Genomic DNA, 27,105 nt, shown 5'->3' with positions numbered 1-27,105 from the left:
CCAGAACCAACCTTCCCCACACTGTAAGACTCTAAGTCTGAACGGCAGGCTTAATTAATTAATGAAGTACTGAAACGTGACTCTGAAACCCAATAATTAGTTTGAAAATCTGCTTTAGCTATTTCACAGTTCTTAAAACTTGACACAGATAAACAGGTTTTGATTCATCAGAGCCCCAAATTCTACCTGTTCATCTGCTATTTAGTTAAAAGTATAGTCATGCACCACATCACGATGTTTTGGCCAACAGTGGACCGCATATATGATGGTGGTCCCATAGGATTATAACACCGTATTCTTACTGTACCTTATGTTTAGATACACGAATACTTACCACTGTGTTACAATTGCCTATGGTATTCAGTACAGTAACATGCTGTACAGGTGTGTGCCCTGGGAGTAAAGGCCATACCAAATAGACTAGGTGTGCAGTAGGCCGTACCATGTAGGTTTGTGCAAGTACACTTTGCTGTTCGCACAATGATGAAATTGCTTATGGACACATTTCTCAGAACGTATCCCCGTCATTAAGCAATGCATGACTGTATTAGTTGATCTAATAAAAAGAGGTTCATAGTGCAAATCTCTTATCTAAGCCTGCTTTTCTTCTGAGTTTCACTCAGGCACCAGAAAACAGAACGGCCCTTGTGGCTATCTTTCTTGCTACAATTTGGGACGTGGGGAAATGCTTACTGCAGGAGTAGATCTTAACAGAGATGATCCCTTCTCTCAAACCCAAAGTGGCTAAGATAGTTTTAACAGTCACTCAACACAGTAACAGCACAATAAAATCAGACATGGGAAGCAACTCTCTCCTTTTTCTTGTGGTCTCAAAGCTCTTCTTTACATTTCTTGATCCATTACAGAGAGGCTGAGCTGAACTCAACTGCATTTCCAGGTCTTGAACACAGGGAATGTGATTACTAGGGATGCAGCCATGAGAATTTGGTGGTCCTAGGAACTTTTATAAATAATTTTGCTTACATAAGATTTCTCATTCCAACAGAATTTGTGAGCAAATCACCAGCAAAGTGCAGGGATCAGTTAGGACCTCTTCAAAGCCTCATTCCACAGGACTGGCCTTAACACAGGTGCTGAAAGACGATGCTCCCAGGAGTCGCACGTGCCCAATCAGCAAACAGCAAATACGATTAAAGAACGTAAATCTGAACTTGGATATGTTATGTATTTTGAATAACCAAATAAATATTAAGCTTTTTCCCCTGTTTGGGAGGATTTTTTTTTCCCCTAGAAGAAAATGAAACCTTCAACATATTCTTCCACTGGAAAAGCCAAACTTGCATCTCAGACGTAAGGTGAAGGGGCCCTTGGAGCTGTAGCACCAGAAGAAGGAGGAGGAGGAAGAATGCAGTGATGGCTTCGTTTGGAGTCATCAGGCTCTACAACCTGCCATTTGGTTTCTCACTAGTAGCTTTTTAAAATTCCCAAACAGTCTTAGTATTCTTGCTGTCAATGTTACTATTAAAATAAGTTCCTATGGAGTAAAAGAGGGAAATCAAGTTGTTAATAAAATGTCTTCAAATCTCTTTTCTCAGAAAACAAAGCAGCAGGTTCATCGTACACATCAGACTGTATCCCACGGAAACACGTGATTCCTTTAATCCTTATACCATCTACACATTTTAATGTTCTGCCTTTAAAAAGGGGACTAATTTAGTAATTTTGTTAGCTTGGGTTTGGGTTTTGTTTCGTGAAGTGCTGCCGGCTTTTGCCCAAAGTACATAACTTTCACCTGAACCCAAGTGGTCACAAAATTGCCAACACAGTAAAAGGATCATGAGCTGTCACGTGACTTATGGCATCTTCTAAAATAGCAACTTGCTCCCTTACTTGGGCAGCTTGCCCAGGAGATGCTAATTCTTCTGAAAAACACCCACTCAGTTGATTTCCTTTTGGTCTTGCTTCCACGGGAAGCGGATACTTGGCAAATCTGCAGGTGAGCCCGATCAGCTATGGAAGTTCTGCACGGTGCTCTGTTTCTGCGACAGCCGGAGGAGCTCCTCGCGGATCGCTTTGATGAGAGAGGCTGAGGAGTGGCCGGGCTGGAGGTCTTCTGTGGAGCTGGTGGGGTAGCCCAGGCTGGGGCCCTGCAGCCCTCGGGGGAGGTTCCCAGGAGGAGCTGAGGGCTCCCTGCCTGAAGTCCTTGGCACCTGAAACAGCGGTGAAGAAGAATATTCTTGATGTCCGAGCATGTGTGTCTGAAAAACATGGCAAATGTTACTGTACTTCCTAAGTGAAAACAAGCAGGAAAATCAAATTCAAACTGGCACTGGGAAACGCCCCCAGGGCTACCTCCGCCCATCTCCCACCCAACATCTCAGAGCCCCAACAGGGCCCCTACTGCCCACGCCCTGTGCTGCTGCACGCGGGAGGGAGGCCGGAGGACCCCATGGAGGCGAAAGGCCAGATGGGGACACCTGAGACCTAAAGGAGGTAGGCGACCCCGGAAAAAGGACTGACAAGGGGAACAGCCGCCTTTGCCGTGGGATGGAGCTCAGAGAGGGTGTGCATGTGAGCACATACTGTGACCACAGACCCCAAACAAGACTACAAAGCCATTCTCCACTGTATCTAACTGCTGTCTGTCTTCTGTCTCTGTAGAGCCTTGTCTTTAGCAGGTTATCTGCACTAAAGCATACAATCGTCTTGCTGACATTTGCAGCACACAGATTTGGCATTAGGTTGACGAGAATTATTACACTTTTCGGTGGTTTTTTTCACATTTTTTCCAGTGGGGGAAAAAAATCTCTCTTTACATTTACACGTAAGAGTACTAAATCTGGTTACTAAAAAAACTATGCTAAGGGCAAGTTATCAGCGAGATAAACATGGCATTCCAGCCCTAGGTTATTCTGCATTTCACTTCTCCTAACAGATCGAGAGGCACTTCAAGGCGAGCATCATGGGGTTTGAGGGAAACCCAAACACCTCATGAAGCTGAGTGGGGCACAAGGCAGGCCAAAAAAAATGAAAAATGGCAGCAAACTTAGAGCAGATACCTCAGCCTATAACAATGTTTCTTTTAGGAAAAACTCACATTCAAAAGTTAATTTCCTCTCACTGAGTGAGAGCATCCAGCCACGAAAGGCATGGAAATGCAAAGGCACGGAAATGCAATGAAAGCTGCAGCACACGGATAAAACAAAAGGTAACATTTTGGTTTGTATTTTCAAATTTCATTAACTTATCCCCCAAGGATATAAAATTTTAGAGAAAAATGAATGAAAACCCTTGTAGAAATAACCTGTGTCTATATTGAGTGAGTGATTAGAAGCCTCAAAAAAACAACATGTGCCTTAAAATGCTCCCAACTGTGTGCTTGTTATACAGTCACCTACTCAAGGTGGTCATAATGCAAATGACGCTAATAAGCTCACAGGGAGGCACAAATGGGATGTCAGATCATGGATATTTACGTGGCAATCACACTGAGGACAACGTCCAGATTTCAGTCACCTACAGGTTCAAATTCACTAAAGTCTGAAATCTGCCTCAAGAAAAACTATATATTTCCCAAAAAGCAGATGCTAAAAACTGTGAGCAAAAACACAAACAAGGGGGAGGAAGCGAAGGCGATTAAAAATTTTTTTAATGTAGGTGTCAAAAAGGGATCCCCAAAGCAGAAGCAGATGAATTAAGTGATTATGTCTGAATGCTTAAACGCAAGATACTCACGGCTTCTCTCCGCCCTGCTTCATCCTCTCCGTAGGAAGGCCAGCCCGGGCCCCCGTACTGGCCGCCTCTGCTGGGTGGGATTTCCACCGGCTGAGCTCCGATTCTGCTAGCAATTCCCACCTGCGTCAGGTGCTGGATCTGGGAGCCTGGAAGGAACACGGTGGAGAGGCCCGGTCAGCATCTGCAGGAGAGCGAGGCTGCTGACCAGGACCCGTCAGCTCTGACCACTGCACTCCGGTTAGGGCAAGGGTGGCGGACACTGTTCAAACAGGGCACCAATTCTATGTCCAGAAATGACACTTACAAAAAACAGATGGTTAAGATCTTGGTTCCTGGGCTTTTATTTTCTTTTAATACAGAGGTTAATAGTCATGAATCTGAAGCCCAGCTCCTTCCTGCTTGTGGCTTTGAGATTCACAAGGAGCTGGATATTCGATATGCTTTTTTTTCTTAAAAGACAGGGTATATATTCATTTGAATTCAGAACATTGAAGTACTTTTCATGACACTCATATTATTTCCATAACTTAGCTACAGTACAAGTCAAACCACCAGCCCAGCCTCACGGGTGAGGTATCCTGATGGCAAAGCCAGAGGACTCTCGAAGCTGATTCTCCTACATCTGCAGCCCCGTGTCCCTATGAAAGCCAGGCACCAAACAATATTTTTCTCCCTCATCAACTTGTGGCATATGGAAAATATCCCTATACTGCAAATTAAGGGAGGAAACAGTGACCTTTAAGCACTGTGAAACAGAATACTTATTGCCAAACATTCCTAAGATCAAGTTCACTCGTGATGCTCAGACTGGTACTGCAAAGGCCATGAGCATTCACAGAGGCACAGGAGGCAGCCTCTTCCATCCTTAAGTGTACTCCTACTCCAGTTGTCTAATTAACAACCTAATTAATCAACTGCATTAAAAAAAAAGAACTCCTCAACAATTTTATTTGGACATATAACGGTAACTAAAGGTCAGGAAAACTCTCCAGGCTCTGGCCAGAGCAATGCAATCTACTGGAGCACTTGTCAGTTACTGCAAACCTCTGGTCATATTAAAAAATCATCAGGGCTAGCAGTGCTGCTTGCCCACAGACACCGTTTGAGCAAATCCGCAAAGAGCTACAAACGCTACACAATGTTCCCCATTGTTTCCAAAGCTTCAAACAACCGCACAGGGAGGAAAGCACACCTTTTGTGTTAAACCACAAGAGTAGTTGGAATCATAATTCCAACATGATTTTACATCCTGCTTTGTTCACTTAACAATACAGCACAGGCTTCTCCTATGATTCAGCATCGAGCCCAGCAAGCTGCATCCCAGCTCGGCTGCCCACGCCGTGTGACCCTGAGCCACTGGCTACTGCTCCTGCTGAGCCCCGACAGACCCTGTACTTTTCCAGCGGGGATACAAATCCACCTCAAAGGGTTATTTCAAGAATTAAAAGAGATAAAATACATCAAGTGTCAAACACATAGGAGGCAAATGGTAAATCTTAAATTCTCCCTTTCTGTTTTTTATGACTTATATTCGTTCATTCATTCATTTTGAGAGACAGGTCTCTCTGTCCAGGCTGGAGTCCTGGGCTCAAGTGATCTTCCTGCCTCAGCCTCCAAAGTAGCTAAGACTACAGGCATGCACCACCACGCCCAGCTAATTAAAATTTTTTTTTTTTTTTTTTTTTTAGAAATGGGGTCTTGCTATGTTGCCCAGGCTGGTCTTGAACTCCTAGCCTCAGTCGATCATCCCAGTGCTGGGATTACAGGTGTGAGCTTCTGCACCTGGCTCTCTCTGTTTTAAATAGCTTCACAATTTACTCTTGGATACACTTATCACTGGGTATTTAGGGGAGCTAATAATTTTTTGTGATTATAAATAATGCTGTGATAAACATCTTGGCATACGTAGTTTTCCCCCATTATTTTGGATTTTAGGGAGAGCATGAGCCTGGGTTCCCAGAAGTGAAATTACCAAATCAAAGGCTCCACAAGTCCTACCGCTAAACTGCTTTCCAAAGTTTAATGATTTATAACACCACTGGGAATAATATAACAGTGATAATAATAATGGCAGCTAATACGTAATGAAAGTTTATGACACACCAGGTACTATTTTGAGCACTTTATACCTGTCATCTTCTTCAATCAGCCAAATCACCTCAGGAGGTAAGTAGTAATATATCCCCATTGTACAGATGAAGAATATGCTAATTTTACCATACGACATTATCATAAAAATAATTTCATGATTGAAATGGTACCCCACTGTGGGTTTAATCTGCATTTTTAAATCATTTTCAAAATTGGGCCTTTTCCCTATGTTTACTTTTATACGCTACACACACATATATATTTCTCTTGTTGAATTCTTTCTTCCCGTCCTTTGCCCACTGATCTTTTCCGGTTCACCCTTTTATCGATTTATATGAGCTATCCTCTATAATACAAATACCTCCTGGTCATAGTCTCTTGTAAATTTTCCCTAGGTACTATTTCCTTTTTGGTCATTTTTAGACACACACGTTTGATAATTTTCTACAGTCAAAAAGGTAACTCTTCTAATAGATCTTAGCATTTTCCATTACAAATGTTTACATAATTTCAGCTATTATTAGAAATTATTAAAAAGTAACTTTCCAATGTTTGATACGTACAACTTCTATATTCTTCTAGATTTTTTAATTAAAAATTAGTACATCTGAATTTTGTTTAGGATATATGCTGTGCAGCAAGGTTCAAATACACAACAATTAACAGGAGAAACAAGACTCACTGCAAAACAAAGCACCTGTGAAGTATGGAAAATCCTATAGGATATCAGGGTACGTTATTTATTTTGTTAGCTAACAGGCAATGCAAAATGCAAGAACCTCCTAGAAGATCATAATGGAAAAATACACACCAATTATTGCAAATTTGGAATTAGCCTAAACTACTTTTTTTTTCCCTTAGGCTCCCATCCAGTATGAACTAAACTACTTTCTTGATGACATTATAAAGGTGTATATTCTCCAGAAAGTTAGAAAATAGCAAAATTAATTATTGAACATGTAATGGTTCCTCTCATTAAAGTTTCAGTTTTCAAAAAGGAGGGTGAAGAAATGAATGGGGGAAATAAACAAGCGACTTTGAGCTTTTGTAATAAAATACAGTAAGATGATAACAAACTTTATGAATTTTTCAACGTGTCAGAGCTTTACAAGAAACAGAGCTCTGGATCTTAAACTACGTAGATCTTTTAGGAACACTGAACAGCATTCCCAAATTACTAGCTCTTATAGTATCAACTATTCGTGAGTTGAAGTTTTATGAAATAAAGGAGTAATTTGTAATTTGGAGGTACAAGTTTGAATCCCAGACACCTGCCATACAAGAATCTCTGCTAAGCCTAAGTAGTGCCTGGCACTACTTGTCAACCTACAAGTAAGCAAGTGCCCTTACTATGTGTCTGGAAGGAGTCTCTTCGATGCTCCACTTAACACTTCTGTTGGACTTATTAGGGAAATCAATTGTAAACTAGAGTTATATTTGAAAATCTGGGGATTTACAGAGACCTCAGGACAAATTGCTCACGAACATCAAGCATCCACTGAACTTGAGGAGGATTTGTTCTGGGTTCAACAATTAACACAAGGCTGGGCGCGGTGGCTCACACCTGTAATCCTAGCACTCTGGGAGGCCAAGGCAGGAGGATCACTTGAGGTCAGGAGTTCGAGACCAGTCTGAGTAAGAGCTAGACCCTGTCTCCACGAAAAACAGAAAAAACTAGCTGGGTGTGGTGGCGCATGTCTGTAGTCCCAGTTACTCAAGAGGCTGAGGAGGGAGGATTGCTTGAGCCCAGGAGTCTGAGGTTGCAGTGAACTATGATGGCACCATTGCACACTAGCCCAGGTGACAGAGCTCTCCAAAAAAACATTCATCCGAATTCCAAAGGGTAATACTAAATACTAAAAGTAAAAAAAAAAAAAAAAAAGCTGGTGCAAAGACATAAAAATGGAAAGGTGATTAGAAGATCACTTCAGAAAATGTGATCTTTCAGTGTTGCATTATCAGGTGAAAGCTGCCCTGGTTACCAGGAGTGATGCTAAGGCAATTCTTTTAATCGGGGCTTGAATGAGCAGAGAAGAGAACAGTACCACCGTGGCCACCGGCTTCCCGCAGGCCCTGCACCGTGGACTCTGCCCATGCATGTGGCAGCAGGGGAGACAAGACTCAGGCACGGGGCAGGAAAAAATGACAGGGAAGTCAAAAAAGGGAAGGAGACGACACTAACAAAGGTAGAAGGAGGAAACAGCGGCTGTGCCCTCCCAGAAGTGACCAAAGAAAACAAAAATCTCCCTCCAGTGACTGTCCAGCAACTCTGACACTTGTTCGTTACAAGCTGGAAAAGCACCTTCTTTAAAACAAACGCGTTTTCATGCCACACCAAGTGCTCGGACAGATCATCCAGTTTACTGTAAGGATTTAGAAATGCTTCTTCTGCACGAAGCGTGCTGTGAATTCCTCGTGAAGAGGCAGATAGGCAGATGCCAGCCTTGGGGACCTCAGGCACGCTGCGCTTCCCACCGCCCCTGCCTCCACTCTGCCAGGATCGGAGGGACAACAGCTCTGACCAGGGGAAGAGGCTGCTGCATGCTGGACACGAATGCTCCAGAAAGTCTAACATGTTATCTTTCCCAATTTAGCTAAAAAGCGAATGTCCTACAGCTCAGAAATGCAAGCTGAACAGCCACGTGTACCTGTGGTGCCCCCGACAGGGCGAGGCCGGGCCACTGACGGCATCTCCTCAGCGTAGATCCCGCGGGCAGCAAATGGAGCTTCGGCCGCTGCCTGCGGCTGCTGGGACTCGGGAGGTGGCAGCTCGGAAGACTGCAGTAAACCGGGGCCGAGACTCGGCCTGCAGACGGAGCACACGCGAGCATCAGAGTCCGCGCCCGGCTCCCAGGTGTTCTGAGGCCCTCAGCACCACAGCAGGGGGAGACTCATTCGTCCACCTGCTCAACCATCTCCTCTCCTGGAAGGCCGGGAGCCGTTTCTCATGCCTCCTGAGGGCTGAGACTTTTATTTGCTTCCATTTGCTCACCGCCCCATCTCCAGCGCCTAGAGTATGGCTGACGCTGACCGATCTCAGTCCGGCAACTGGATACATTTTTTCCATTTAAAAAAATTGGAAGAAATGCTTTACCTTCCAGACCAAACAGAGGCACAGCTAAGGTTGCAGGGCCTGTTCATCTCTAGCCTCTGGCTAACGCTGTGGCCGTCACCCTGCTGCATGTCAGCAGCACCCAGGGAAAACGTGAGCACGGGATGCCCATGCCACACCCGGACAAACTCAGAATCTCCAGAGGTGGGACCCAGACACTGGCAATTTTTAAAACTCCTCAGTGATGATCCTGCTGCCTGGTGAACCAGTGTTCCAAAGCGCTTCTCAAACCTTTTGGTTTCCAGATGCTGTTCTACTCATAAAATTACCAAGGACTCCCAATGAGCTTTTATTTATGTGGATTATATTAATATCTACCAATATTCACCATATTAGGAATTAAAACTGAGAAATTTTTAAATACTTATTTTAAGAATTCATTAAAAAATAACAATATAAACATATTACATATTAACATAACATTTTTCATGAAATTAACTAAATTCTCCAATTGCCCCACTCAAAAAACTTAGTGAGAAGAGTGGCCCTCTTTTATATTTTGTTCAAATTTCCTTAATAGAAGGTACCTGGATTCTCACATACTTTGCATTCAATCAGTTGCCATGTGCTATTTTAGGAAGAAAATACTCCCTCACAGAAAATGTATAGATGGAAAAGGAAGGAGTACTTTAATAGCCTTTTCAGATAGTATTCAAAGAATATTTCAGATATTCTTCTTGATACCACACCTTCACTTGACAAGTGGTAGCTCCTTAGGGGTTAGTTGCAACGTGAAATCTGAGACAATGTTGATGAACTTTTCATACTCCGTTACATTAAAACCCACGGCTCTATGTTACACTTTGAATGGATCTTTAACCCGTGTATGATTTTATGACATCTGTCATTTGGAAAATACTAGTTCACTGAGTTAATGCAGACCTCGATATTGTTACATCTCATTTTGCAGTCTCAAAAAATCCCATTCACTAATATCATCACTGAGTTCATCTATTAATAGAAAAGTCTTTAGGTACTGGGAAGCTGTTAAGTTCACTACAGCTGACAAAAGTTTCCAAAATTCAAATTTTCACTTGAAAGCTCAATTTTATCATTACCACCAAATACTGTCAGTTGTTTTTCTTGAAGTAACAGGCTCACTCTGTTCATTTTCGAGACAATGTCTGCCAAACACTCAAGTCTGTCAGTTGTTTGTTCAAGTCAAAAGCACAAAAGCAGTTAGTTCAGTCTCAACTCGATGGAGCCAGGGCTTTGCCTTCAAAATCCTATGTTCAGCAGAAATGCTTTATATGTAGTTCCTCTGTTGTCACACAGACTGTTAAAGACTCGAGAGTCTAGGTTTAATAAAATTAATAATCTTTACTACTTCATCAAGGACGTGCTAACATAAAACTGGCATGTTTCTCAAACTGTGATCACACAGCAGTGAGGACTACCATCGCTGCCCACACAACCCGGCACTGCCCTGACGCTCACCCCGGGCCGGCAGCCTCGCCCACCAGTGCTCTGCACCTCAGTGCAAGTGTCAACGTAGTGAAAAAGGGCAAATAACGTCTTAATAATACTACAAAAATAGTTTTGACCTCATAGACCTCCCTCAAAGGGCCTCAAAGACCCCACCCTGAGAACCATTCTCAAGAAATTCAAGAATAAAAAGGGGTTAGAGTCCACTACAGCCCTATGCAAATGACAGTGAAACAGATCAAGCCAGTTTAGTGAGAAGGAGACTGGCACTTATTCTATGGTGTTGTTTCTGAAGTATATCTCATAAACTGAAACCCAGACTATCTATATTACACTCTTTAAATAACTGCTGTTGTTTTAGATTGGCCTCAGAAGGGAGATGTCTGTCATCTCTGACTTTGCAGATCTAAGAGCTTAACGTGAAGCCAGCTCCTCCTTCAAGATCTGGAATTGGGGCCACAGTCCCTGGACCATCCACTCACCAACTAGCTCTGGCCCTTCACTTAATTCTTCCTCCTTGCCCCACGCACTACATTTGTGTCACCTTTATCCTACACTGTGTGCTCAGATACTCTAGACTCCTTTAACTTGGGTAATCATAAGATTTAGTGTCCATCCCGAAACACTTTTTTTTTTTTTCAGACAGAGTCTCACTCTGTAGCCCCGGGTAGAGTGCCGTGGCGTCACCATAGCTCACAGCAACCTCAAACTCCTGGGCCCAGGTGATCCTCCTGCCTCAGCCTCCCAAATAGCTGGGACTAAAGGAGCGTGCCATAACGCCCAGCTAATTTTTCTATTTTTAATAGAGACAGGGTCTTGCTCTTGCTCGGACTGGTCTCAAACTCCTGAGCTCAAGGGATCCGCCTACCTCGGCCTCCCAAGGTGGTAGGACTACAGGCATGAGCCACCGTGCTCAGCCCCAGAACACTTTGAGAGTGAAATCTACTAATGACTGGGACTACCCTGAGCAAACCAGGTCACAGGGTCCCCCATACCTCTAACTTCTGCACTGCATCACCTGAGCTCCCCTTGCCGCTTCTACCTTTTTTACTTTGGACCACACAGCAGTGCCTGGGTAGGGGAGGAAGGCTGGGGAAAAACAAAGAAACCCCTCTGAAAATGAGGAAGTATAAAGAAAAGTAATAGTAAAAGTAAGTAGGAAACTTATAATATTCCTACTGCCGTGTGTCTTCTGGTCATCGAGGGGATAGTGGGTTTGATTTCTGTGATTCACTGTTTTACTACAATGCTGTCTTTGTAATAAACCAATGTCGACACACATGTAGTGTATTGGTGTACTTGTCTAGCCTCATAGCAGTAGTGAACCATCTTAATTACTCAACAGTAATTTACAGCACTTAAAATAGTCCTAACACCTTATTCTTCTTTCTCAAAGCATCTTGGCTATTCTTGACCTTTGCATGTCCACGTAAATTTTAGAATCAGCTTGTTAGTTTACATATATTTAAAAAAAACTGTTGGGATTTTGAATGGAATTGCATTAAATGTACAGATCACTTGGGGAGAACTGACATTTTAAAAAATTGAGTTGTCCAATCCATGAATATCTTTCTTTAGAGGCCTTAAACATCTTTGGTTAGATTTATTCTGAGGTGTTTTATATTTCTGAATGCTACTTTAAGTGGCACCTCTGAAAATTTCTTTTTTGTTTGTTGCTTATATACAGAAATAAAACATATTTTTGTACATTGATCTTATATCCAGTTACCTTGCAGTTTAGGTGTCCTACTATTTAGTGATCTTGTTAAATTCCCTTAATTCTAACAACTAATGTGTTGACACTTTAGGATTTGCTAATACAAAATTATAATCATCTGTGAATAATAACAGTATTACTTCTTTCTTTGAATTCCTTACTTTTGTTTGTTTCTTTTCCTTGCCTTGTTACACTGGCTAGGACCTCCAGGGCAGTCCTGAATAGAAGTAATGTGAACAGGCACCTCTGCCTCACTCCTGCTCTCAGAGGGAAAGCTTTCGCCTTTCACCATTAAGTAATATTTGCCAAGATGCCTTTTATCAGAATAGAGAAGTTCACTCCTATTCTTTGTTTACTAAGATTTTTACCATGAATGGATGTTGAATTTTATCACATGCTATATCTATTGAAAGGAGAAGATTTTCCTCCTTTATTCTCCTTGAAGTGATAAATTAATTACACAGCTTGATTTTTTAAATGCTAAATCACCCTTGCATTGCTGGAATAAATCCAACTTGGTTGTAATGTGATATCCTTTTGTACATATTGCCAGAGATGTTCACTGATGTTTACTTTCTGATTTTTCACATCTAGGTTCATGAGAAACTGGCCCTTAATGTTTTCTTCCTTGCACTCTTGTCCTTGTCCTTGGCATCACAGTGATCCTGGCCTCACACAATGAGTTGGGGAGTGTTCTCCCTTTTTTCTGTTTCTTGGGAGAGTTTGTATAACACTGGCACCTTTCCTCCTTCAGTGTTTGGCAGAATTCACTGTTTAAGCCAGCTGGGCCTGGAGTTTTCCTTGTGGGTAGAATTTTAATAGTGATTTCCATTTTTAAAATAGTTATATGACTATTCAGGTTTTCTCTTTCTAGGAATTTTTCCATTTCAAATTTATGAATGAAAATGTATTCATAAAATCCTTTTTCTTTTCTTTTTTTTAGACCCAGAATGTTGCTCTGTAACCCAAGCTGAAGTGCAATGGAGTGATCATAGCTCACTGCATCCTCAAACTCCTGGGCTCAAGTGATCCTCCTACCTCAGCTTCCTAAGTAGCTGGGACTAGAGGTGCATGCCCAGCTAATTTTTACTTCTTTTAAGAAAGAGGTCCCACTATGTTGCCCAAGCCAGTCTCAAACTCCAGACCTCAAAGCAATCCTCCCTCCTCAGCCTCCTGAATGGCTGGGATTGTAGGCATGAGACACCACACCCAGCTAAATCTTTTTAATGTCTATGAAATCTGGATTAATGTGTCCTTTCCATTCTTCTTATTGATAATTTGTTATACAGATTATTTGGTCAAGCTTGCCAGAAGTTTATCGCTTTTATTAGTTTTCAAAGAACTAATTTTTGGCTTTATTAATCCTCTCTGATGTGGTATTTATTTTCTATTTCATTAATTTATATATCATTATTTTTATTATTTCCTTCCTTCTACTTCAAGTTTAATTGGATCTTCTTTTTTTTTTACATCTTGAGTAGGGTTCTTAGATCACTGATTTTCAGTCATTTTTCTTTCCAAATATATTCATTTAAGGCAATAAATTCCCCCCTAAACACTACTATAGCTGCATCCCACAACTTTTGATATGCTGCATTTTCATTGCTATTCATTTTAGGTTATGTTTTAATTTCCACTGTGATTTCTTCAGTGTATCAGGGGTTATTTTAGAAGGGTACTGATTAATTTGCAAACATGTAGGGATTTTCTAGTTATCTTTTGTTATTGGTTTCTAACTTAATTTTACTAGGACTAACAAATACACTCTGAGTGATTTCACTTCTTTGAAATTTGTTAAGATTTGTTATAGCCCAGAGTATGGTAAATTTTTTAAATGTATTTTAAAAGAAGGTACATTTCGTAGTTATTGAGTCTAGTGTTCTATGTAAGTCAATTAGGTCAAGTTGATCATGTTATTCAAATCTTCTATGTTCTTTCTCTATCTTTGTATTTTTGATGTGTCTCATAAGCCAAATATAGTTTTTAAAATCCACTCTAACCTTTGTCTTTTAATTGGAATATTTAGTTATTCACATTTAATGTAATTACTTATAGATTTGAATTTAGATTTCTACCATTTTATAGCTGCTTTCTGTATGCCCTGCCAATACTATATTCTTTTTTCTCCCATTTCCTACCTTCTTTTGGATTATTTTAAAATTATTTTATTCCTCCTTATAATATTTAGGTATTCTTTTCGTACTCTTTCAGTGAGTTACCCTATAAATGACAGCACAATCCTTGACATACTGCAGTCTAACATCAATTAGTACTTTTACACTTTCCTGGACAATGGGCCCTAACTTTATATTAAGCATATGCAGTATAATTATTTTAAAATCTGTTTGATAACTCCAGTAACTGGATCCCCTGTGGTTCCATTTCTATTGTCTGGTTCTTTTTTAAAAAATTATATTTTCTTTTCCCCTCATATGCCTCTGTGTGTGTGTGTGTGTGTGTGTGTGTGTGTGTGTGTGTGTGTGTGACAGAGGGAGAAAGAGAGAGAGAGAGGGAGAGAGGGAGAGAGGGAGAGGGAGAGAGAGAGAGAGAGAGAGAGAGAGAGGGAGAGAGAGAGAGAGAGACATGTACCATAGCAACAATGTAAGGCCCAGTGTGACATCACCTTCCCCTAAAAGGGATTTATACTTGTTTCTGCCAGGTACCAATGCCTGAGCACCTTTCAAAGCTGAGCTTTAGTTCCTGCAGGACTGATCTCCACACGATTCCCCTCATTCCTAGGGTATAACACCTAAGGTCCAAACTCGAAACCTCTGGGTGTTGACCAGGGCCTGTCCTCCTCGCACCCCCAGTTCCATGAGTCTGGCATAAGCTTTGCCCGGCTTCTCAGTGGCCTCTCATGAAATCCTCAGATGTCTCTGGGAGAACAGTGGCCCCCAAGCAGGGCTCATCTCTCTGGGTTTCCTGGATCTTGGCCCCATGCTGCTTCACTGCCCTGTTACCTCTCAGGGTTTTTTAAAAAAATTTTAATACCTTGTCCAGATTTTCCGGTTGTCCTCAGCAGGAGGGCTGGTCTAAATTATCTAGTCTGTTGTTACTGGAAGCAGAACTTAAATTCCAACTTTTTTCCTTCATCTTCTGGTTAGATCAAGAGAATATACAAAACTCAAGAGTTTTGCATCTGCTCATACTAGCCCAAATAAATGTTTACAAAATTTAAAAAAAAGCCCTATGTGAGAAAACAATAATACATTTCATTCTGAAAACCTTACCTTGGCAATGGGCCTGATGGGGGAGTCATTCCATAGTCTTCATATCTCTGGAAGAGATTCAAGAGAACATGAAGATTAATATCCAATACTTATTATAAAGTGACAACAGCAAACTTATAAATTTAGGTTGGCAGGATTGACTTTCAGGGGAATTATTTTCTCATTAAAACTCAGCACGCTACCGGGGCACTCTGCCATTGAGTAATGCTACACGTTTCAGTTTGGAGAACTGGGCTACCAGACTTTAGAAAACACAACTAATTTCTCGAGCTTTCCTTTTCTTGTATAATATAACTAAAAACAGAAGAAACTGACAGCCTTCCTGTGCCTGCTCTTCCCTACAGGCTCATTCTCTGCAAACCCGCGTCTTCTGTTAAAAAGGCAGGCCGAGGCGGCCACATTCAGTGCAGATGTCTCTACCAACAAGAGCCATAATGTCACCAAATCCAGTGGGTGCCCAGCTGCAATTCAAATACCTCAAGTGACAAACTGTCGGATGCTGTACCATGTTGTAGAATGCTGTAAAAAGAGAAAGAACAAAAAAAAAACTAGAAAGGCCTTAAAAGCTGAAGGCGGCAACCTCAGTTTCAGACCGTTTTCTGGCTTCAAGGAGACCAGCTATCTTCCTGCCCTTACATTCCATAAGGCTCCCCTGCATCCTTCAACCAACTCTTTTCAAACTAGCCAAGTGTTATTTGACTAAAACAATATGCAACATGCTTTAAAGAGACTTCTATCTAAGAAATCTGCTGCATTCCTCAGGAAGTCAACATATCCTATCCCTAACATACATGGGACTCTGATTTCAACATCTCTTTTCAAAAATGGGGAATCATTCTTTTGGAATCAGATATTTCAGCAGAACAATAACTCTGGATAGAGTCCACCCAGCTGCCGTCAGCCTGACTCGATGGTCTGCCCACGACCAGGGGCTCCAAGGCAGGGGAGGTCAGCCCTGCTCCTGGAGCGGCTCTACTACACCACCCTTCTCTGTGCAAGCTTTCATCTACTGAATTCCTGTTTTGTGTTAAGCACCACGTAAGTATTAACTCAGGCCCACAACAGCACTAAAAAAGTGCTCACTACCTCTGTTTTATAGAGGGAAACCAACTCACAAAGAAGTTAGGCAATTTCTTCCAAAAGTCTTTCAGATGCCCTAGGCCACACTCTTCACCAATGCTCTGCGCTGCCTGTGGCTCCCAAACCAGATTTTCCCTTGTGAACAAATCTCTACTTTGTGGGGAAAAGAGAGGCTCTGCAGTCGGACAGACTGGCCAAGCTACTCGGCGTCCCTGGGCCTCTTTCTTTGTGCCAAGAGGATATAATGATCTCTAGACGCATAGCATTCTGAGGGGATTATTAAATATGAAGCTGTGGTCAAATTCCTTCACCTTGTGACCCTCTCTGCTCCCATCCTCTTGGCAGAGATGCAGTTCCCCAGCTCAGCTAGAACAAGCTAAGACACGGAAGCCAAGACAAGGAAGAAGGGGGGAAGAAAAGGAAAAGAAGCTTCAACTCTTTTTCTAAATAATTAAAGGGAAATCTGACACTGGATAAAGATTATTCACAGTGGCTTGTGTGCTCTCAGCACAGCATGGAATTTTGAAACATATTCAGATGCAAAATTATTTTTTAAAAAATCAAGGCTTATCAATTTACCTCTCAAGCTCTCAGGAGGTCTAAGTGACAAAGTAAATTAAAAACAGTGAAAAATATCTGTCCACTTGTTATCTGTTGTATTATCGTAGTGCATTTCAACTCTATTGTCGTCAGAAAAAGGATGTCATATTTCTAGAGATTGCATGCCCTCAAGAAAAGTTTTTTAAAAAATATGACAGAATTTCTATGATTCTGTTGCAGGATGGGTCACACACCTATATACAAAATTGAAGGACAAGATTGGATTTGAAGGTTTCAATCAGCTATGTCAATAAAAATCCCATGTTAATGCATCTCTTCTTTCAATTCAGTACGAAACACAGGCCAGCAGAGCATGGAAGGCAAGCCACGTGGTTAGTGGAGTCTGGGATAGGCCTAAGGCACAGCAAACACACAGTCAGGTCTTCCTGTAAGGGTCTTAGCTCAGGTATCCACACTCGCTACGGAGAGGGCTACTCCAGAGACAGCTTAACTTTCACCAGGGAAGCAGAAACACCACTTATCACATGGCCTAACTCACTGATGCGTAAGGAACACCCTCACACTGGCAGAAGAGAGCAAGAATGTCATCAGGTGGTAAACAAAGGCTCAGGTGGGAACTGGAGGCACCTTGAAATCCACATTCCTGTGGTTTTTACTATAGTCAGAAGCAGCAAATAAAGGACGATCAGATTCCTCCTGGCAACAGTAACTTTAAAACCAATTTATAAATATGTTGAAACTATATTAGATATCCACAGATAGAGCTAATGATTCTGGCTTTCCACTAGATTAAAATTGCTATCATTCTCATCAAAATACATCAGGATAACATCAAAAGTCCATGCTGAGAAAACCACTGAATAACAGTGCTTATAAAAATCTTACTATGGATTTGAATTCACAGTTAAGCGGGTAGATGAAAGCATTACCTGGAATCTTTAATCCCCAACACCTATGAATAATGAATAAGTAAGAAATTTATTTTGATGCATATTTATTTTGATGCAAATCTGTCAAAAATTACTGCTAAAAGTCCTCCAGCAGGAACCAAACAAGTAAAGGAGTAGAATCATGCTATAAACTCAGGAAAGTGGTGGCCCAGGGAAAAAACAAAAGATTCTGGCAGCATGACGTGGCCCCCAACCGCAGCCCCAGAGTACACAGACTCCTGCTGCATTTGGGGAGAGCTGGCTGCGGGGTTCGCTGGCAGTCGGGGGTACCAAGGAAAGGCCCAGTGCAGAGAGAAGCAACAATGAGGCGCCAGCAGTGAACAGGGTCAGGTCAGAAGCTGAGCTGAGACTTTCCCTTCGGAAAACTCAAGGTGAACTTAAGTGGCTCCTTGTTGGTCTTCTTCTTCATTCCAAGTCCTCTTGTCGCCCTGAGGATGCACCTCGAGAACGTGGCCTACTCAGCACCGACACCTCACACTTCACCTGCCAGCCACCTGCTGTCCTTAGCACCAGAGCTGCTCCCAGCTGACATCCAAGTCCAGAGGCAGGGAGACCATCAGGAAGCTGGCGCCATAGCCTTGGCAGAGAGGACGGTGGCTCCAACTAGTACAACGCAGTGGATGGACTCGAGAGGAAAAATAACCAAGCCATGGCATGTTTAGATGACCCGAGCCTCCCACACCTTTCCTCTCAGTGCACACCCTAGCTCCGCTTCAACCGCACCTCTCACCTGCACCTCTCTTGCCTTCTGTCCTTTTATCACATTCACCGGACAAAGCCCTAGTTCCCCTCAACCCACGGCCTGCACCAGGGTGTCTGCACGCTGACCAACAAAACTAGAGAACTTCAATGTGTGCCACTATAATCTCATGACGGACAATCTCAACAAGGGTCTCAAGGCCAAGAAGCTGTTCCTGTGTCCCTGTTTCCCCTCATCCTCCCCAGTCAGCCCTTCAAATCTCTCCTCTCCCCAAACTCCTGCCCTGCCACACTTCGCCCCTCGTTCTCTGCCTCCTCTGCTGTGAGGACAGAGCCATGAGACAGCTGGTCCTCTACCTCCTGCCACCCAACTACAACTTGATTTTATCCGTGCCCAACCTTTCCTTCTTCCCTCCCATGACACTGGAAGAAATATATCCCTCATTTCTAAAGATAATTCCCGCACTGGTGCTCGGGATCCACAGTGTCCCCTCTCCTGCATCCTCGAACCCCTCTTCCATGCTGGCTCAGGGCCATCAGCAACTAAGCACGCGGGGCCTGGCTGGTCCCTCCCCTCGAGTCCACGCACTGCGTTACAGCAGGCGGAGCAGCCCCGCTCTCACCGAGAGTACTACAGCCTGTCTCTCTGCTTCTGGTCTCGCCAACCATTCTCCACTCTAAAACAGGACTTGTTTTTCAAAAAGGCACAAAGGAATGGGGACCATGTTGTGCACCCAGTTACATCTCTGCCTGCTCAAAACCCTTCCATGTGCAACCATTCCCCTCAGGGTGAGGTGTAGGCCCTATAACCACAGGAAGCTTCTTGTTTTCCTCTCCTGCCTCAAGTCTCACCACTCTTTCTGTCCACCCTGCCCTAGTCAGCCAGAGTTCATCCCGCTGCTTGGAACATACTGTGACGGTTAACTTCATGGATCAACTGAACTGGGCCACGGGATGCTCAGATATTTGATTAAACACTATTCTTGGGTGTGTCAGTGAGGGTGTTTTCAGAATAGATTATCATTTGAATCAGAGGACTGAGATCGCCCTCCCTAATGTGAGTGGGCATCACACGATCCACTGGGCGACCGAAGAGAAGAAAAAGCAGAGGAAGGTTGGATGCGTACTCAGACTCTTGAGCTGCCTGACTACTTGAGCTGGGACATCCATCTTCTCTGGCCCTTGGAGCTTCTGGTTTGAAAGCTTTCAGGTTCAGACTGGAATTCAGCTCTCAGTCCTTGAACTACACCACTGACTTTCCTAGTCTCCAGCTTGCAGACCACAGACCATGGGACTTCTCAGCCTCCACAATCACTATATCCTGGGCTCAAGCGATCCTCCCACCTCGGCCTCCCAAAGTGTTGGGATGACAGGTGTGAGCCACCGCACCTGGCCAATTATCTTTTTAAAAGCTTTAAATGATGAAGAGAGTTTTCTATAATTACCCACATATTTACATTTCTAGTGCTTTTAATTCATTTATGTAGATCCAGATCTTCATCTGGTATCATTTTACTTCTGCCTAAAGGACTTCCTGTAACATTTCTTATAATGCAGGTCTGCTGGCGATGCATTCTTTTAGCTTTTATGTATCTGAAAAGTTTTTAGTTCCCCCTTGTTTTTAAAAGATATTTTTGCTAGATATAAAACTCTACATTGATCATTTTTTTCCTTTCAGTTCTTAGAAGATTTGTTCCTGTCTTCTGGACAAGGAGAATTCTGCTGTCATTCTTATCTTTGTTCTGCCGTATATAACATGCCCTTGTTTCCTGGATGCTTTCAAGATCTTTATCACTTGTTTTAAGCAATAATGTTTCTTGGTACAGTTTTCTTCATGTTTCTTGTACATAGAGTTCATTGAACTTTGTGGATCTGTGAATTTGCAGTTTCCACCAAATTTGGAAAATTTTTACCTATCATTTCCTGTTTTATAAATAAATTTTACTGTGTATATTTAAGATTTACAACATGATGTTATGGGACACATATAGATAGTAAAATGGTTGCTATAGTGCAGCAAATTAACGTGTCTATCATCTCACATAGTTGCTTTTTTGTGACAAGAGCAGCTAAAATCTACCTAACAAAAATTTCCAATATAATTTTACTAACTGTAGTTCTCATGTTGTATTACACATTAGATCTCTCTACTTACTCATCCTCCATAGCCACTACTCTGTATCCTTTGACCTACAGCTCCCCATTTCCTCCCCCCTCATCTCTGGTAACCACTGTTAAAATTATTCTCTATCTCTATATATTTGACTTTTTCATTTATATATATTTTTAGATTTCATATACGAGATCATGTAATATTTTTCTTTCTGTATCTGCCTTATTTCTTTTTTTTGAGACAGAGTCTCACTCTGTTGCCCGGGCTAGAGTGCTGTGGCATTGACCTAGCTCACAGCAACCTCAAACTCCTAGACTCAAGCGATCCTCCTGCCTCAGCCTCCCAAGTAGCTGGGACTACAGGCATGCACCACCATGCCTGGCTAATTTTTTCTATATATTTTTAGTTGTCTGGATAATTTCTTTCTATTTTTTAGTAGAGACGGGGTCTCACTCTTGCTCAGGCTGGTCTCGAACTCCTGAGCTCAAACGATCCACCCACCTCAGCCTCCCAGAGTGCTAGGATTACAGGTTTGAGCCACCGCGCCCGGCCTGTGTTTTCTGTGTTTATGCTAGTACCATACTGTTTTCATTTCTATGGTTTTGTAACATAATTTAAAGTCAGGAAGTATGATGCTTCCAGGTTTGTTTTTCTTTCTCAGTATTGCTTTGGCTATTATTTATTTTTTTCTGTCTCCTCCTTTCTCTTTAGGAACTCTAATTACATGCATATTAGTCTACTTGAAGTTGTTCCACAGTTCTCTGAAGCTCTATTCATTTTTTTAGTCTATTACCTCTCTGTTTCATGTTGTATAGTTTTTATTACTATGTATTCAAGCCCACTAATCTTTTCTTCTGCAATATATAATCTGCCATTAATCCCATCCAGTATATTTTCATCTCAGACATTGTAGTTTTCATCTCTAAGTCTGAACTGTATCCTTTAATATCTTCAGTGCCTCTAATTAATATGTCAATCCTTCCTCTAGGTTCTTGAACATATGGAACTCCATTGTAATAATTCTGTTAACATCTTGTCTACCAATTCTAACATCTGTGTCACTTTCTTTCTTCTTTGATGCCTGTTTAGTTTTTATTTGATATCAAACATTATTAATTTTGCCTTATTAGATGCTGGATATTTTTGTGTTTCTATAAATATTCTTGAGCTTTGTTTGGGTTCAGGTTTCATGCTTTGTTAAGTAGAACCACAGCAGTTTTAATCTGAGGCTAATCTTGGCCCCCCCTACTGAGGCAAAACTTTTCTGAGTACTCTGATGTTCCATGAATTACGCAGTTTTTCACTGACTGTGGGAAGGAACGCTATTAGTCTGCTCAGGCTGCCATAACAAAATACCTCAGAAAGGATGGCCTAACACAATAAAATTTATTTTCTCATAGTTCTGGAGGCTGGAAAGTCTTAGATCAAAGTTCTGGCAAGATTCAGTTTCAGATGAGGGCTCTCTTCCTGGCCTGCAAACAGCTGCCTTCTCACTATGTCCTAACATGATGGGGAGAGCACTCTGGTGTCTCTTCCTCCTCTTGTAAGGGAGGGCAATAATCCTATTGAATCAGGGCTCTACCCTTATGGCCTCATATAATCTTTTTTTTTTTTTTTTTTTTTTTGAGACAGGGTCTTGTTGTGTTGCCTAGGCTAGAGTGCACTGGCACCATAATAGCTCACTCCAACCTCAAATTCCTGGGCTCAGGTGATCCTCCTGCCTCAGTTTCCCGAGTAGCTGGGACTATAGGTACGTGCCACCATGACTGGCTAATTTTTCTATTTTTTGTAGAGACAGGGTCTTGCTCTTGCTCTTGCTCAGGCTGGTCTCGAACTCCCGACCTCAAGCAATCCTCCCACCTCGGCCTCCCAAAGTGCTAGGATTACAGGCGTGAGCCACTGCACCAGGCCTCATTTAACCTTGGTTACCTCCTTAAAGGCCCTATCTCCAGCATAGACACATGGGGGGGTTATGGCCCCAACATCTGAATTTGGTGGGGACATAGTTCAGTCCATAGCAAGAACTTATTCACAGGCCTGTGTGAACTCTGGGGATTGTTCCCCATAAGTTTTTTGGGTAGTTCTCTCCCCAGTCGGGTAGTTTCCTCACACCCTTACACCCATCAGTCCTCCGATGCAGATTCTCTGCAGGTCACTAGAATTCCTTCCTGGCACATCTCTCTGCTCTCCTGTACACCCCACTGGGAACTCGCTGCCTTTCCTGTCTAGACTTCCAACTCGTTTCCTCAACTCAGGGAGACCACTGCGCTCGGCCTGGGGCCCTCCTCCTGCACTGTGGCTAGAAACTCCCCAGACATACGCTGGGGCGACTGTAGGACTCAACTCACGTCTCATCAATCCCTGTCCTTTGTCACCTTAAGTCCAGTGTCGTGAAGACCCACATATGCTGTTCAGGTTTTTTTAGTTGTTTCAGAAAGGAAGGTAAACCCAGACTCTTCCTCCATCTTGTGCAGAAGAGGAAGTTTGTCCCATATACTTTAATTTCTGTGTCTCTGCTGTACTTCCCACCACCTAAAATATCCTTCTACTGACAACCACTAATTAATTATCCTTTAGACTTTTTCCTTAGATGTCATTTTGTCCAGAAATTCCTTTTCAAACACCTCCAGGTTCAGCTACGTGCCCCGTAACATCACTTCCCCGCCGCAGCACCTCCCACGCTGTGCTGGAATGCCTATCCTGACCGTCCGCACGTCCTCCACCAGAACGTGACAGCTGCAGAACGGGGACTGTGTTGTGCACCACTCTATCCCCGACACCCAGAAGTCCCGGAATACAGCAGGCGAATAAGCAAATGAGAAAAGTTTAAAGTGACCAGATAGCAGCTGCATCCACATTTACTTTCTCACTGAGTTTCATTCTGTACCTCCATTTCCTGAAAGATTATAAACCACCAGCTGTACTTTTGTAGTTTAATATTTATTGTTGAATCAAGCTATATTTTAGCATTAAAAACAATAACGATTAGATTGAATGGTATTCTCGCCCCCAGGTGGTAGTGCTTATCCACACTGCAGCCTCTGTGCCACCCATGCCTGGAATGAAACAATCTATTGCCAAGGACCTATTTTGAAAACTCAAACCAATTTCAAACATAAAAATAATTCTTTTAACATATGTTTATTGCCACCCAATGTCACCTTAATAAAGGTAACAAAATCAGAGGGCCCCAGTAAAACACTCCCTGATTAATACATTTAAATTGTGACCTATTAATTTCTCTCCAGAGTCAAATCTTTTTTTTTTTCTATATATATTTTTAGATGTCCATAGAACTTCTTTCTATTTTTAGTAGAGACAGGGTCTCGCTCTTGCTCAGGCTGGTCTCGAACTCCTGACCTTGAGCGATCCACCTGCCTCGGCCTCCCAGAGTGCTAGGATTACAGGAGTGAGCCACCGTGCCCGGCCCTCAGAGTCAAATCTTTTAGTCTAACCATTTCACCTGAAATTAAAAGAAAACAATATTCGTGTCACTTGAGTTTTACTTTTCCGTGTCATAAGAAGGTAAATTTGAAAGGACTGATTGAATAGGAAAAACATAAATGATAACAAAGGCAGGTGAGATGCTGAAATGTCAACTCCCCAGATGGAAAGCTGACATTTGAGAATGGTCGTCCTTGCTCACCTGTGGACCAGCTGCCGCCTACGCTCCGAGAGCCTCCAGGGCTTCAGTCCCACGTGGCCACACAAGAAGTTAAAGTATCTGAGTATATCCTAAACTGCATCTTTTATGGACCCATCAATGACAATATGTTTTGACAGTTACCCCACCTCTATTTCATGATACTGCGAGGAAAACAGGAAGGTGCTTCCCGAAAAATCCTCCTCCAGTCTTCAACAAACCAAGTATCAGAGTGGCATAAAAGGATGACTCCCACATTAAGAATTAACTCAGCAGAAGATAATAAAAACTAAGACCCAAGCTTTAGTTCTTACCAAATACAATCAGTGTTTTGCAGGAAGCCAGAGAGGCAGTCAGGCAACAAATCTCCAACACCCTGCCAGGAGAGAATTCTAGAAAGCCAGTACTTACGCCGCATGGGTTGCTGGCTGTCTGGGCTGGGCTGTAGAAGGACCCCCACTGGGCGGCGCGCCTCTCTTCCCGGGAAGGGGTGCTGTTCATGGGCAGGCCAGGCGGGACCCCTGGGCCTGCACCTGCAGTGCCAGCGGGCTGGCTGCTAGGGGCCACCAGGGCGAAGGCGTCATCCAGGAGGGAGTGCATGGTCTGGCGCGCCTCCTCGATGGACGGCTGGGGCGGGATGTACTGGGAGGCGGGGAAGGGCAGGCCCGGATACCTCCCGAGCTCCACGGAGGATGGCGTCTGCACGTCGGCTGGGAGGTCAGGATCCGACTACAGTTGGGGAGGTAAAGGAGCGAAGAATCACACACAGGCTTTCGTGGTGACCCTAAAACAAAACTCTGGGGCCAAAATGGAATTTAACCATTTCCCTGACACTGAGGAAAAGGTTTATCCTAAGCATTAAAAAATGACAGCTGAGGACTATGCATTACATTTCACGGAGGAAAAAGGCTTGAATCAGGAAAAAAGAAAAAAAAGTGGAAATAGGCAAAGATCATTGTTTTCAGGAAAACTCAACTATTAGAAATGCACTTCAGTACCTGGAGGTAGACATTTTTACTAAAAGCCCCTGAGCAGCCAAAAAACACATTTCAAAATATATATACTAGAGAAACCTAGTCAACTTTCCACAGAGAAACCAAAAAGCAAAGCAGTCTGTTGACTGTTGACAGTAGAAGAAATAGTCCTACAAACCCCTAAAAGAGGTCAGAGTCACCACCACATTAAGACTGTGTTGTACGTATAAACGTACTTGTACTTAATTATAATATTAATACCTATCATAACAGCTATTTACAATAGTAAATAGTGACGATTATTTATTTATTTATTCAAAAAACCATTTGTCTTTAAAATGGCGGTATCTCTGGGTAACATGAGTCATTAAGAAAGGTTTAAACCCTGTTCTATATCCACTGTTTGAGAGGCAGGAATATAAGTAACAAAAATTTTTTAAAAATCTTATTGACTGATACTGCGTTGTGAGGAAAACATTGTCATAACGTACATTGGGTAAACTACAAGAGGCAATACAGGGAACCAATGGAAGAAGAGCCCTTTCTGGTCTTAGAGCCTCCATGAGCCCAAATATCACGGTGACTGCAGCAGACACCCAAGAGAGAAGAGGTTCTGCCCTTGGGGCTGAGGACCTTGTGCCCTCAGGCGTGACCTACCGTGAGCGGCCAAGGAGAAGATACTTTGAAGGGAAAGTGGAAAACTCAAAGTAATTCAAAAACATGTAGCACATCCCCAGTACGATCTTGAAGATGAAAAATAATCTTAGAAAAGGTGAGCGAGTTCTGAGAAAGACATTATCTTTGAAAGTATGCGTTTCAGAATTTTTAGGGAGAGAGGGTGAAAAGTAAGCCCATCTGAGAAAGACAGTCACGTTAGGGAGTCTGAAAAGAGGAGCCATGGAAGACGGGCAGCTGACTGAGGTCGTGTTCTCCAGGAAAAGGCTTCTTTTTACCCAATGGAGGAGGAACCTCTGCACTGTCTGCCTAGCAAAAAAGGAAGAAAAAACAGATGGTGCGAGCCACCATAAAAAAAGCCCAAGTTAGGGTCATCGACACACGTTATTCCCCACGCAAAACCCAGTGGCACTACACACAGGAACTCAGTTAGGAAAGAAGACAGGGACTGAGAAGGCTCCCTGGAGATTGCCCTGAGAGTGAGCCCAGGCTGGCCAGGGCAGGGAAGGGAGAGGGACTCTGTCCTTCCTTCCATTCCTTAGCTCCACACCGCAGGAAGTCCCTGCTCCGGACAGACAAAAGCTCCAGGTGACTACCTGGGGGTGCCAAGGGGACACCCTCCCCAGATCAAACCAAGTCCAGACAAAACACCTTTCCAAAAACCCAAGGGCAGCACAAAAGCACCATCTACTGCGAGAACTGCCAGCGATCTGGCTGCTCATCTGAGGAGCTTAAAGTCACAGAAACTACTCCATCTGTTCTACTGAGGAGGAGAATAGTCTGACGTGCAGACTTTCCAACTCTCTGGAATCACACCGGTCCTCATGAGCAGGTTATGAGGGTCACAGTCAGTCTTTAGGACACTAGATATACAGGAAGGTCCCAAGGAAAGTCTGCTTCTTTCAGATGATGATGATTGAGTTACATTTAGGCCTCATGTCAGTGGATCTTTGGCACATTTGTTTTAATTGTATTTAGTGCCTTTCAGTGTTAGTTATTTGTGTAATTTAAGAGAAAAATATAAACCTCAGGTTAGAAATAGTGAGAAATGGCTGGCTGCAGAAGCCTCACCTAAAGTGATCACGTAAATCACAAATCCCATCTCCAAGGATATGCCTTTGCTAAATTCTCTCTGAACA

The 27,105-nt window shown here is 42.8% G+C and overlaps 1 protein-coding gene across 1 annotated transcript in view; it reads right to left on the bottom strand.

Annotated features, from left to right (window-relative positions):
* Nucleotides 1-1,160: 1,160 nt before the first annotated feature.
* The window catches only part of KIAA1549 (KIAA1549 ortholog), a 103,418-nt gene continuing 77,473 nt past the window's right edge, over nt 1,161-27,105 (bottom strand). The window contains exons 16-20 of the mRNA XM_045564137.1: nt 24,729-25,046; nt 15,272-15,318; nt 8,436-8,593; nt 3,697-3,842; nt 1,161-2,171 (exon numbers count right to left, since the gene is read on the bottom strand). Of these exons, the coding sequence (XP_045420093.1) occupies nt 1,968-2,171; nt 3,697-3,842; nt 8,436-8,593; nt 15,272-15,318; nt 24,729-25,046 (873 nt within the window). The 3' untranslated portion in view covers nt 1,161-1,967. The remainder of the gene's footprint in view (nt 2,172-3,696; nt 3,843-8,435; nt 8,594-15,271; nt 15,319-24,728; nt 25,047-27,105) is intronic.

Source organism: Lemur catta, chromosome 11 (assembly GCF_020740605.2).
Source record: "Lemur catta isolate mLemCat1 chromosome 11, mLemCat1.pri, whole genome shotgun sequence".
Lineage (NCBI taxonomy): Eukaryota > Metazoa > Chordata > Mammalia > Primates > Lemuridae > Lemur > Lemur catta.
The sequence above is the reverse complement of the archived record's forward strand: the minus strand, read 5'-3'. Positions and strand labels throughout refer to the sequence as shown.